Source organism: Carassius auratus, chromosome 20 (assembly GCF_003368295.1).
Source record: "Carassius auratus strain Wakin chromosome 20, ASM336829v1, whole genome shotgun sequence".
Lineage (NCBI taxonomy): Eukaryota > Metazoa > Chordata > Actinopteri > Cypriniformes > Cyprinidae > Carassius > Carassius auratus.
Genome location: NC_039262.1, coordinates 14,528,762 through 14,543,694, shown reverse-complemented (window position 1 = coordinate 14,543,694; position 14,933 = coordinate 14,528,762). Strand labels below are relative to the sequence as shown.

The following is a 14,933-nucleotide window of genomic DNA, read 5'->3' as shown; positions in this document are numbered from 1 at the left end:
CCTGCTATTCTTCAGCACCGATAGAAATCAGAGAGAGAAAGACAGAGTCAGAAAGAGCGAGAGGTGAGAGGGAGCGGCACCCTTTGCCCACTGGGACTCATGGGTATCACTGTGTTCTTTGATCTTTGGTTTTCCAGCAGCTCATGGAGTCCACCTGCATGTTCCTGGGCCCCCCTCTTTCGCCCTCAGAAACACTTGAACCCCTGGATGAGGTCCAGAGATGGCATGGTTTCAGCGTCTCAGACCATCCCATGCATCTCACACAAAAGCATTCAGTGTTGTGTTTGAGACACTTTGGGGTATTTTGGTCACTGATTTGGACTAGTTCAATCAAATTGTTAAAACAACAAATTCATAAGAATCCTTCATTTAAAAATTGGACTACACTGGTCACATTCTATGTTTTCAACTCACCACAAAAAACAGCACAGAAGTAGTTTGTTTGTAAATTGTAAAGTGGACAGGTTGTGTTTCTGACTCACTAAAAAGAACCGGCTCAATAGGAGTCATTTGTTTATGAATAAGACTACACTGGTCAGATTGTATGTTTCTGATACAGTTAACGAACCAGCCCATAAGACTCATTTATTTGTGAATGGATAACATTGAAAGTTTCTGACTCACTAAAAAGAATTGGCTAACAGGAGTCATTTGTTGTTGAATCTGACTACACTTGCATACTGTACGTTTATGATTCACTAAAAAGAATCATCCTGTAAGAGTCATTTGTTTGTAAACCAGCCTATACAGGTCACTCTGTACTTTTCTGATTTACTAAAAAGAACCAGATCATAAGAATCATTTGTTTGTGAATCATACTAAACCGGTCACTTTCTGATCACAAAAAATGAACCGGATCGTAAGAGTCGTTTGTTTGTGAACCAGACTATATTGGTCGCTTTTAACATTTCTGATTCACTAAAAAGAACAGGCTCATTAAATTATTTTATTCAAGAATTAGACTACTATTGTCTCCATGTATGTGTCTGATTCACTTAAAATAACAGACACACCTTATTATTTGTTCTCAAGTGGTCAACAGTGGCGGTGCTGCAACACATTCAGTAAACTCTACAAACTTACAACTTAATCTCAGGTAAAATATTATTATTCCTTTTGCCACATACTTCCAGTACTCACTAATAAGCAGATGTTGAAATAGCGACAAAACGCAACATCTGACAACCCGATCTCAGGGGTCTGTATGTCTGGATGTGTGTATCCCTGAACTAGGTAGGGATTCTTCTTCTTAGCACTAGTTTTCTTCCATGCGTGAGTGCTTGTTTTGTGCATCTCCAAAGCACAGCATATCATGTGTCAGACTTAACAAAACCCCTCTGAAGACCTAAATAACAGACCTGCCACTCACACAACGCTCTGTTATCATGAAGTCTCAGATGCATTCCTGGTCCTTACACCACGTCTGAATCACAGGCTCTGTTTGAAGCTACAACCGCTGCAAAAAGCCCTTTCCACTGGCAGCAAGGCTGTTTACACCACCTCAGATACACCCTTAAATAGGATGGCGTGTGAAAACACAGCGGGCACAAAGAGAGAAAAGATAAGAAGCAATCACTGCCAAGTTTGCTCATGCAAGAGTTGACTTTTTTTGAATAGCAGACTTTTAGAGCTCACAGTGCTGATCAACCTTAAATCACCTCACTTTACTGGATTCAGCCGGCTCTGGCAAACAGCCTAATGCTAATGACTGTCCTTAAAACATGATATGTACACTGACGGGCTAATTAGAAAAGACTGTGTGGGGAGAGTTCATGAGATTAGATGTAGTCTAGCTCTAAGGGCACTTTGGGATAGGGAGGTGTTATTGTAGTGATGCCAACTAAAGGAAGAACAAGTGTAATCACTTCGAGGATTAAAGGGTTAGTTCACCAAAAAAATTAAATTATGTCATTAATAACTCACCCTCATGTCGTTCCAAACCTGTAAGACCTCCGTTCATCTTCGGAACACAGTTTAAGATATTTTAGATTTAGTCCTAAAGCTTTCTGTCCCTCCATTGAAACTGTGTGTATGTTATAATGTCCATGTCCAGAAAGGTTATAAAAACATCATCAAAGTAGTCCATTTTGGTCCAAAAATAACAAAAACTATGACTTTATTCAGCTTTGTCTTCTCTTCCGGGTCTGTTGTGAGCGTGTTCACTGCAGTGTAGTGATGTCCGGTTCACGAACGAATCACTCGATGTAACCGGATCTTCTTGAACCAGTTCACCAAATCGTACTGAATCGTTTGAAACGGTTCGCGTCTCCAATAAGTATTAATCCATGAATGACTTAAGCTGTTAACATTTTTAACGTAGCTGACACTCGAGAACGAGTCAATCTTTCGTTCGTTATCTGGCTCGGCTCTGTGTTCATCTTCAGTTCTCTCTTCACAGCAGTTCAGTCAGTATACTGTTTGAGTAAATGAATTACTCCAGGATATTGGTCTGTTTTAACTCAGAGGGAGTGTCAACCACATTAAAAAAGTTAACAGCTTAAGTCATTTGTGGATGAAATGCGTATTGGAGATGCAAACCGTTTCAAACTATTCAGTACAATTAGCTGAACTGGTTCAAGAAGATCTGGTTACATTGAGTGATTCGTTCGCAAACCAGACATTACTACAGTGCTGTGAACACACTCACAACAGACCCAGAAGAGAAGACTAAGAAAGTCGTAGTTTTTGCTATTTTTCAACCAAAATGTATTTTCAATGCTTCAAAAAATTCAAACTGACCCTGATGTCACATGGACTACTTTGATGATGTTTTTTTTACCTTTCTGACCATGGACAGTATACCGTACACACAGCTTCAATGGAGGGACTAAGAGCTCTCGGACTAAATCTAAAATATCTTTAACTGTGTTCCGAAGATAAACAGAGTTCTCACGGGTTTGGAACAACATGAGGGTGAGTTATCAATGACATAATTTTCATTATTCAGTGAACTATCCCTTTAAGTCATTCCAAACAAAGGCAAATTTAAAAATGGTGGGTTTTTGTTTAAAGCAGACTGAAATATGAACAGTGATGTTATCCAACTAAATGTACACCATATATATAAAAAAATAACTAAAACAATAATAATAATATATATATATTTAGATTTATTTATTTTTAGAATTTTTTTATTTTAAATGTAAAGTTTTTTGGTTTATTTTTCCCATCCTTTTAAATGTAAAAAGTACAGAATTTTAATAGTGGCCATATAATTACAATAATAAAAAAATAATAATTTATATATATTTGAAAATGTAATTTATTCTTGCAACTTAATTTTTCTAGTCATCACATGACGCAACAGAAATTATTTTTTTATATGCTGATTTGGTGCTGGAGAAACATTTCTTATTTTTATCAATGCTGAAAACAATTGCACTTTATATTTTAGTGGAAACTTTGATGCTTTTTACATGATTAGTTGATTAATAGACAGTAATTTATTTAAAATATAAATATTTTGTAACTACGGTATTTATCACTTTTTATTTTTATGTATTATTTAAATACATAATGAATAAAATTCACTTGAAAAACAGTCAAACCTAGTCATCTTAGGGTAAAACCCCTATTTAGCTTCTTTTGAAGATGGTAAATAAGATTATCTTTTAAACTCAAGTTAGCTGAATATAAAGAGAGACAACTAGCTTATTAGGCCACTCCAGGTGTCATTTCACAGCACTGATATTTACGAACAACAAAAGAAGGATATTGAAAGATTATAGACCGGAGATGTCTGACTTAGACCGTCGCCTCCCATCATGCTTTGGGTGGAGGCCTCTTTCTGTCCCACAAGTCTGTGTGGGAGAGATGACAGAGGGCTTGATTGTACAGACACCTGTGTTTTGTTACCGTGCAAAACCGAAAGGTGGATCACAACAAAACACACAATCACAAAACTGCTGCTATGACAACTATCCCGATCCACCGGGACACTTCGTTTGAAAGTTATACTGGCAGAAACATGTGCATCTCAGACATAAACAGCCACAAACACAATGGTGTCTGCTTACAACGTTTTGCTTTTTTCTCCCCTCTCACATAGAAAAAGAAATAAAGACATCCAAATACACAACCACACCAAAAAACAAAAAAATGCAGCATTTCATTTTCTCAGCAGGGAAGGAGGCTTACCTCAGCTTCTTGAGTTGCTTTGGAATCAGCACAATGTCCTGAGCTAACAAGATTCTCTCTAGTACCGTCTGCTAGGGCTACGAGTCATCGAAATAAACTATAATTACTATATGTCTTAATGTGATTATACACAATTGCAAAATCTGTAAATTAAATAACTATATTCTATATATAAACTATACGTTTTTCAGAGGGAAGCGGGGCACTGTGTTCAATTACACAAGAGCAACTTATGACCCGTCGAATTTGTGTCGCTTTTAACATGCTTTTGGAATGCAAAATACATCAAACAAATATAAACAACAAAAATACCAAAACAAAAGTCTCCACTATCAGCAATAAGTACAACTGTAAAAAAAATCTTTAAATAGTCTTTTATTTTCCAGTAAATTAATAAACAGCAATAGTTGTTATATTTTTTATTTTTAGCCAGTTTTAAATCACAATCTCAATCAAAAAAATGTATATATATTCACCTCAAACATGCATATACAGGCTACAAATGGCAAACAACGTTTTTCTTCCACATTAAGTTTATTTACATGTGCGATTAGAATTAAGCTACAGCTTTTTGCTACAGTGGCATGAGCAAAGCGTGAGACCATTCATTGTCCAAACAGATGCATATACATGCTAGGTTTAGCCACCCAACAATCGCAGACAGCATCCATGTCTGTTAGTCAGAAATAATACAAAAACCTACTGGTACAATTCCAGTTGGACTAAACTGTTTACATGACACAAACACATTTTTAATTATTTCTTTACTCTGACTGAAATTGCAGTTTTAAGCACATATAAATTAAATGTGTTCCAACATTATAGAAAGTGTTTGTTTTTTTTTGGTTAACTCCAAGAAATGTTCCTCCTTGTATTCATTTTCCTGAATGTTAATTAGACTCTAAACAAACTCTTTATTTAAAGTTGATTAACCAAAATAATGATAAGGTTCACAAAGCGAATGAGAAAAAACATCTCATATTCCCTGAACACCTAATTAATTCAGAAATTATTCTTCCTTTCATATCATGCCAAGGCTTTTGAGCGAGTCTCCAAGGCCTGACTATGACCAGACGAGACAGGGCCAGACAAGTTCTCCACCGATATAACCATCAGGCTAACAGAAACCCATCACTAAGTTTTTCTACATGTAAAAACAGATGTTAACTGTATCTGTCTATATCTGTCTGATGTATGAGACTCACCCTAACTGGAGTGCTCTTGGCCTGGACCCTCTGAGACTGTGCCCCCGTGAGACCTGGATCCCTCTGGCCTCCTCCAGCACCCTGTGCTCGGACCCCTGCCACTGCAGATCCATTTGTACCCGTGACGTGCATGCTTCCTGTCCTCCTCGGCCTCTGCTTGATACCGTCCAGTAGCCGTACCAGGAGGATGTTGCTAGGCAACTCATCCACGCCACTCTCCACTAGCGTGCGGCACTCCGGGCAGCGTAGTTCTCCACGCGACCCCACTATGCCAAGCAGGCAGCGCCGGCAAAACGTGTGCTGGCACGGCAACACCTTCGCCGTAGCGTCCAGCCGCTCCAAGCACACCGGACACTCCAACAGGTCCAGGAGCGCAGACTCGTCCATTTTCACACTCGCACAATCTTTCTCAGCGTAGTCGTTCATTCAGTCAGTTCTGCCTCGCCGAAGAGAGAAGCACATGGTGTGGGTGTGTGGATATAAGGTTGTTTGGAGGGAAAGTCCAATGCTGATGTCATGTCACTCCCATGCCGCAGTCATGATTCTGTCTCTAGCATTCACTGCAGAGAATCAAAGAAAGAGAGATCATATGAAACGTCTGTCTTTTAGAGCATTACACAAGTGACATTTTTGCTGGTTTCAAGAGAAGGCACATGAGCATACAATGTAATGCGTATGCTCAAGGAGAGTTTCCCAAGAAAACTGAATTTTAAAATCCAGTATGTTAAAAAAAAACAAATTGATGTTTAATACACAGTAAACTTGGCACAAAAAAATTCAGTCATTTAATTTTTATTGCATTCACTTTTTGCAATATTACTACTGTCAATAATATGCATAAAAATAGCACAAAAACGGGTTAACAAATTAATTTATTCATTTTTTAAATAATAACACATTGGTACATAACTCATATAATATGTATTTAACCACATGTTATCATACATATACAAACACAATGAAATTAAACACAATATGTAATTTTTCCCTGCTGAAGGGCACTTGTTCGAAATAAATCAAAGAAACAAAGGCTACTCTGTGCAGTCATCAACATCAACTGAGAAAAAATCAAGTCAATTAGAAGCACGCACTTCCTGGGGGTCCAGCATACTGCTTGATGATGTAGATGTCACGTGAGCAACCTGTAACTCTTCTAATCACTGTGCCAAGAGAAATCTGAATCACCCACCGAATCTTGCAGAGAAGGCGAGCGTGAACAGGAGCAAATTTTGGTATGTATTATGATTAATTATCTCCCTTGACTTTATGTCTCCACGTTCCCCCGATTGACTCATAAACAGTAAAAGATTGCCTGCGAGCTTCTCCTCCTGTCAATACGGTAATTTCTCTACAGAGAGTCGCTGGTTATGACGCAATCATTAGCCTATTTTTACAAAAACTGCTTCTATGGGACCATAACGTAAGATACAAGGTAATGGAGCCTTTTATACATTTTAGTGTTTCTTTAGAAAAAAAAAATTATGGACAAATGGAGTCTTTAAATGCCTCAGATGTAAAGTTATTCGCGGTCAAAGTGACGCCAAAATGAATGGGAGTCAATGGAATGCTAACAGCAGGTGGGGGTCCGCTAGCCAATGACGGCGCCCAGGGGTGCTTAAAAAAAATATGAAACCCTGCCCCCCTGCTATGGACACGGTCCGGGTAACTTGTTAAAATTGCTTATTTCTCAGGATTTAAACATTCTTCGATACATTTGGGATAACGCAAGTACACAAGTCAGCAAAATATATAGGCTAACACTGTTCTAGTGGTTTTTGGATAGTTTAATTAAAAAAAATCTTACATAGTGCCTTTAAATCAGTAACCGTAGAATATTATCTGACTCACTAAATTGGCCCTCACTTGCCTCATTGTGTGTTCTTGATTCACTAAAAAGAACCGATTCATCAGTCATTCATGAGGAATCAGACAACACTGATCACGCTGTATGCTTGATACTTGTCAATTTGCGTAGTATACAATATTTTGGCATTGTGTTATAATAGTGCATCTAAGTTTGTGTCTTCACTGTAAATTTGAGTGTATGCATAGTATACAGTAGGTCAATTAGTACACAACTTAATTATTCTAGTACGGTATTCCGGTATTCTGCAGAAAAATGCACGTTTGAGATGGAACTAAACGGTGTAAAAACCACTGGAGTCCGGGTCCTGTTCTCTAGCCCCAGCCATAATAGTCATCAATGGACTCGGCAACATGAATGACTCTGAAACAACTAAAGTGAGTTTACTGTCACGTTTGGTCAGTTGGCGAGAGGAGACTTCGTGTCTAAACTGCAAATATGCGGTCAAACGAGGCTGTCTCTCTCATCCACTGCTCTACCGGTTATCCCGATTCAATCCATAGACGAGGATATAGAAAGGCAAGCTGCAGTGATAGTGGATGGTGACCGAGGCTGTCAGTCCCTAACATCTCTATTTGTGAAAGCCACATAGGTTTATAACAACATAAGGGTGAGTAAACGGTGAAAAATTACAGTTTTGGATGAACCATCGCTTTATACCTTTAATCCCAAACTCTCAACCTCACTCTCACTGTCGTTAAAGTCCTGGATACAACCAGCAACCTTGTATTTAATAACTACAACGCAAATATTAGCCACATTGTTTCCGAGTAGCGGTAAAAAATATATCGAGCTTGCACTGCTGTATGGGACTCTGTTTAAATAACTCCTGAAACTAACCCATTACCAGTCGTGGTTTGAAAACTAACCACGGCACAATGGGGGGGAAAAGCGAATAAATTGTTGTGCGTGATGTGTCACAGTAAACAGTAAAAGACAGAAGCATTTATCTACACGTTTGTCTGTAACTCGTGCTCACGTTGGTTTTAAGTAACCATGTAACTTAGTTCCACAAACTTTGATTCGATGTTGAAAATTTTAGTCAAATATCTTATTACAGGGATATTTGAGAGAGCACAAAAACGCTACCTCAAAAAAGGGCCCCTTCTCACTCCTCCTCTTCTTCCAGAACAGTTTCTTTCCCGAGTTCCTCAAACTAGGGAATTCGCCGTGGAAAAGAGATCCTGAAATCTTGATCGCACAAGTTTATCTATTCAGATCCGTATATCTCAGCAAGGAACAGGTCATCGCCCTTGGGTCGTTAAGTTGAATCAGCCAAAAATCCGAGTCCGAGAGATTCAGGTTGATTAAATTTAGAAGAAAAACAGGAGAAGCGAGTTCCTGCGTCCGAGCGCCATGACGAGCCCCTTGGATACTGTGGGACACTGCAGCGGACGTGTAGTCGGGAGGGAGGATTTTCAAAACTCACAGCTGGGAGAGTGCATCAACCGTTTTGAGCTTATGCTTCGTCCTTACGAAATGTTAGATAAACAATAACTGAAAAGCCGCGGTTTTGATCGTCACAAATAAGCAAACTGTATTTCTAAAGCTGATTTAGTCTATACATAGTGGGTAACGTCGTTCATTGATGAATAGTTTGTTTGTAATCTCCGCCAGCGTCTTATAGTATAACAGGAGTCACTGCAGGGGGATTTTTACAAATTTTATCTAGGAGCTGGTTTAAATTAAAAGATAGATGAATGAGTAGGCCTATGTTTTCCATAACTCACTTTATACAAAATTTGCTATTTCTGCAGTATATAGTAGTCTATGCAATTTGTGAAAGTATGCAAAGTATTTGCCTATATAGCAAATTACAACACTTATCTAAATGCCAAATGTGCAGTAAGAGAGAAAGCAAGGAATACCATTTCTCACAGTTCAGCTTGCTCAAATTCACCTTTGATGTATATAACAGCAAGAAATATTAAACAAAATTTCAAAATGGAAAGAAAGAAAATATTTCACCATGAACCTTGACTATGTTCTCAATAGGGCACTTCTTTACTACACTTGCTATTTCTGCAATATTTACTAGCCTATGCATGTTGTGTATAGTAGGCTAATAATATGTGTTGCATTGGACAATCAGAGTATTTAAAATGTGCAGCAACAGAGAACAATGCAAGCCTGCTCAACTTCACTTTTCACAGAGCATTTTCCATAACTGCAAGAAATATTAAACACAAATTATTTAAGAGATGATAACTTAGTTTGTAAATATGCACATATTTAGCATACTATTCTTAAAAAAAAAAAAAAAAATATATATATATATATATATATATATATATATATATATATATATATATATATATTTTTTTTTTTTTTTTTTTTTTTAAGAATATAAATATTCATATTCAAATTGCTCTCAGATACATAATGTTCTCTCACATCCCCTTGTTTGGCAGTATTATTTACCAAAGCTTTGCATCTCTCCTCCAGCTTGTGGCTCAAAGGTCAATTTTCCGCTACCTTCCACATGTACACTGGCACACACAAAGGTTAACACGAAGGTGAGGTTGTTGGAAGATTGACCCGTTACATCACAGGTGTGATGTAAACCATGCAAGAGACCTATTAACTTGACAAGTCACTCTCACACAGCTCCTCTTGTTCATCAGACAAAAGCCACCACAAATGCATCCTTGTTGCATGATTACAGTCAAAAACCTTATGGTTTATAAATCAGGAAATGTTTTCTCATTTTTAAATATCCCTCTGCTTCATTATACAAGGAGGGTTTCATTCTACAAAGAGAAGAATTTGCTTTGCAAGGTTTCAGCATCTAAAGAACATTTCAGTGATTCGTGATTTGGCAAATGGTTTGTATTACCATTTTATTAAATGACTTCTTGAGATAATTCAGCCCAAAAATGAACATTTTTGGCATAATTTGGTCACCATCATGTTGTTCCAGACCTATATGAAACCTGTTACTTCTCTGGAACTCAGAGGAAAAGTATAAAATATTTCTGAACTTCAAACCACATTAAACCCACTTGAAATTTCATTAAATCAACATAAACATTTGAAAAATTCTTTGAAAAATCTTTTGTATTTCAAGAAATGTTTAGAATGAAATGGCAGTGTTTTTATTTTTGGTGACATTATCATATTTTTTGTTAATATCTTTAATTTAATTTTATTTTTATGTTTTTGTCATTTTATTAGTGACAATAAAATATATATATTTTAAAGACTTTATTTTGATTAATGTTTATTTTCAAGTAATTATTTTATTTTTTCCATGGTTTCAGTTAACAATAACTCTTTAAGATAGAAGTGATCCTATAGCATTTCACATGAAGGCAAAGTTCTCAAGTCAACAGGAATTACATCATCAGGCTTCTACCTCACTGGCTCTTATCATGAAGTAATATATCTTGCAAGAATTTACTGCATATGGCATAAACCAAGTATGTCAAGGGCAGTAAATGTAGCCTACTTGTTCAAAAGCTTAAGAGCACCTTTCAGTTGTTAATTTACAGTAGTGTATATATTTCTACACACCATAAGCAGGAAGCTAACAATTTATGCATAGACTCATTTATTTTACAGATCCCACAAAGAGCGATAACCCCAGCAGAGAAATGCAAATTTGATGAATGTGCTACATTATGCTAGACTCGATTTTGAAATTGCATTTTATTAGTGTTTGGCTCGTCCTTTGTCTGCTGCAGGGAAAAATGACTGCACATTGTTGTGAGCAATTTGCACTCTTAACTAAATCGTGCCATGAACATTTGGTGAGAAAGTGTGTGTAATTGAGCTGAAACAGTTCATGAAGGGCTCATTTGAGTGCATATGCATGTGAGTGCAGTGTGTATTGTCATGCCTTGGCTAATGAGTACAGTAAATCAGAAAGAGAAAATAAATATGACAAATATGTATGGAACACAGAAAAAAAGAGGTAAGAGATGAGCAGTATTGCGAACAGAGGAATAATAAAGAAGTTAGATTTATGGTGGCACAGCTCTTGGATGTCAGAAGTGATCCCGCCGGAGCTGGCTGCAGCCCTCCGGTCATATTTCACTGTTGCCAGGGGTCATTTAGCCCACCCCCCTGAAGGGAGGGGCAGAGGCTGTAAAGCCTGGTGCAAATTTCTTGGATAACCCCGGAGTGAAGGCCTGCTTTGATTTATCATTGACCCAGTCATGGCCCAGTCTGAGGTGGGATTGTTCAGAGCTTGGAATAACAGTGCAGGTGATTCACAATGATTACAAGCATATACATGATTTAATAGACTTATACATCTTCATTCTTCATGCTAAAGAAGAAATATACTTCTCAAAGTGCCAGAAAAAGTTATATTAATTTTATTTTTTCCCTTTAAGTGATTTCCGTATTTAAGCACACACAATTCACAAGTCACATCTGAAGCGCCAGCTGTGCATGATATATTAAAGTTCAAAAGAATCGCATTTATTTAAACTAGAAATCTTTGTGTCCTTGATGCATCATTTAAACATATATACTGCATTTATCCATGCTTTCATAGCCTTATGCAGAATCATTTTTTTTTATAGAAAAGGAGAAGATAATGACATTATACTCAAGTGTCGGAGCTAGAATGTTATTTTGGCTTTTATTTTTCCCTTGAGTGAGTTTGTGATCAGCAATTTGTCTGCACGCACACATTAAAGCACACATGATTCTGCCACGTCTGAGGCGACAGCTGTGTCATGGGCAATAAAAAAAGCAAGGAGGGGTTGAGCGAGAGAAACAGATAGGAGAAAGAGAGAGAGAGGAGACGTGACAAATGCTTTTTCCTCAAAACACGAGAGCCAGACCTGACAGACAGAATAATGGATTCAGGGATCTTTTGCAGCTTGAACGCATCTGTTTTCTAAGGCCGTGACAATCTACCACGACCATATAAATCTTCAAAACTGTGAATTCACGATCTAATGTTGGACACAGAATAAGGAGTTGTGTGAGTGAGGACTGATATTCTCTGGTTTCGTTTTAGGTACAATCTTTGATTATTGGCTTGTTTGTAGTCATACGCTTGTTGCTCTCAATTAATAAGTAACAAAGCTTTTATATAACCTCCAAGTTCTTGGTCAACCATCTTCAACTTGACATGATAGACTGCCACTGTCACTGAATGTCCTTTGTTCAGTCCAGAGTTTAGCTGTGCATTTGACATTAAGGGATCATTCTTCCACCCCACTGTTTCAGTTCTGAGGGGCGTTGATGGAGGATGGGTCCTTTCAATCCCATCAGTTCAGTGCTGAGATCAATGTCAAATTCAAAATGAATCAGGAGGATGATATAGTTTTTTCATTTAAAAACATATAACATAAGATATTTGAAAACATCAGAACCACATTAATGAACAATTATAAAGAATTATTAATTTAAGATTAATTAATTTATTCCTTTATATTTTTATGAAAACCATTGTGATATTTTTCTCAGGACTCTCAGAAAGTTCAGAATTCAGTGTTCAAATAAACCGTATTTAAAATAAAAATTATTTTGTAACTTTATAAATATACTCACTGTCACTTTCGATCAATTTAATGCATACTTGCAGAATAAAAGGAATGAATCTCTTAAAAAAACAACAACTTCAAATTAGTGAATGGTGATGTATTCATATAGTTTATAAACTAATTTAATCATCATCATCTAACACTCACATTTTTGTTTCATTTTTAATTAATTCAGACAAAATAGTGCAGGATTTTGTTTAAAAAAAGACTAATCAAATGATGAATGATTCTCAGGTTCTGAGGGGATTACATTATAATGTAACCTGTTTAAATGGTCCATGTTCTATATCAGTGTTACACCCTATCCTGGTGGTGTTGTAGGTTATAACAACAGCACCCTTTGTACCTGACATTAATTTACGCACACAGTTTAGGGATAAATTGTAGCTTTCATTAATTTATCAGAGATAAATATGGGAACATCATATAAAAGGTTGACACACTGAATTTCAGACTTTGAGGCAAAATGTGTGACATCACTCCCCAATTTCCCCACATAAACACACTTTGCAAATGTTCTCTGCAGTTCATCATTAACACACATCCTGCTTTCCCTCTTTAACCCACTCCAATACATCTATCAATGCACACTTTACAGCTCGCACCATTGATAATCTCGCGCTCCTGATTGAATGTCTGTTTCCACACCAGAGAAAGTTAATAGTGCAGAGGTTAATGAAAGAGCAGTATTAATCTGCCTTCAAGTGGGGGAGGTTTTTAACACAATCTAACCTAGTTTAAGAAGTCCGCAGAGAGACTGTACAAATAAACCAGATCTGTGTTTCAACTCCCATCAAGGGAAAAACTCTGCAAAATTAGACCTTCAGGCAAAACACTTGTCATAATAGGCACAAAGCCATCAATGAAATTACTCCTATATGAGGGAAAAACAATTAAGTGATGTGTGTGCATGGCATACAGAGCTTGAATATGTATGTTTTTCTTATATATTTTATGCATTTAGCAGACACATTTATCCAAAGCGACTTACATTGCATTCAAACTAACAATTTTCTCCTAACATGTATTCCCTGGGATTTGAACTCCCAACCTCGCGCTTGCTAATGCAATGCTCTACCACTTGAGCTACAGGAACACTATATACACAGGAGATCTTCCTCACTGAATCACATATCGCCTTGTGGGAGCCAAAACCAGGAAGTCAATTAACTCAACCCTTGGGATTTGATAAATTGGTAAAAGATTTTATAGGAACAGAGGGCGAGACGAGGATAACAGCTTTTTCCTGCTCAATTCATTTTGCTGTCTTACTGCCCACACCCCATCCGTCATGAACATATTAAACATTCCCAGTGTCCACAGGCCTTGATTTAAGAATCCTCCCGAACTCCAGGACTCCTTACCATGAATATTGAACATTATATCAATGCAATGAATCACTGAAATGTTTATATCATGAGCCCAAGTTTCTCTTGAAATGGTTAATGAGTATCCTCAAATCTGTTAGTCATTTAGATGATAAATAGCTAATTACATTGGCTTTTTTAATTGCAAGCATTTCAGAAGTATTAACTGTACTGATATGATTTATCACTCTTGTTTTACTAAAATTGCGATCCAATCTATACATCTTGCTTGAAATTAAATGGCACTCAAATTAGAGTTATAAGCTGCCGTGGTAAAGAGAATAAAAATATATTCTTTCATTTCATTCCAGTGCTTCCTTGTATGGCATAATTTATTCTCCCACAGGATCAGGTAGTTGTATTTGCCTAGCACAGATCTGAAGCTCAAATAGACATGATTAACTGTGACAATGGATATAATACAACACATAGCATAGTTTAAAGCCTAACAAATCACAAAATAGAGTGAGAAATAAAAGGTAAGTGGTGGTGGTTGAGGGCAAAGTGTTTTTACTGCTACTACAAACTGTTTTTGCTGAATAAGGGAGAAATTAAATAGCATAATGATTGATGATGCGGTTTAGGTGCAAAGAGAAATTGTGAAATGTTATTACAATTTAAAATAAGTTTTCTATTTGTACATATTTTAAAATGTCATTTATTCCTGTGGTTGCAAAGCTGAATTTTCAGCATAAGTACTTCAGTGTCACATGCTTCAGAAATCATTTGAATTGGCTGAATTGCCGCTCAAGAAACATTTCTTATTATCAATGTTGAAAATAGTTTTGGCGCTTCGTATTTAGTGATCAAGTTTCTTTGATGAATAGAAAGTTGAAAAAAAAAATCTTTTGACATCACA

At 36.9% G+C, this 14,933-nt stretch overlaps 1 protein-coding gene across 1 annotated transcript in view; it reads right to left on the bottom strand.

Annotated features, from left to right (window-relative positions):
• LOC113037747 (E3 ubiquitin-protein ligase SH3RF1-like) overlaps nucleotides 1-8,606 on the bottom strand; it is a 56,246-nt gene extending 47,640 nt beyond the window's left edge. Inside the window, exons 1-2 of the mRNA XM_026195094.1 lie at nucleotides 8,296-8,606; nucleotides 5,343-5,902 (exon numbers count right to left, since the gene is read on the bottom strand). Coding sequence (XP_026050879.1) covers nucleotides 5,343-5,768 — 426 coding nt within the window. The 5' untranslated portion in view covers nucleotides 5,769-5,902; nucleotides 8,296-8,606. The remainder of the gene's footprint in view (nucleotides 1-5,342; nucleotides 5,903-8,295) is intronic.
• Between the last annotated feature and the right edge of the window lie 6,327 nt (nucleotides 8,607-14,933).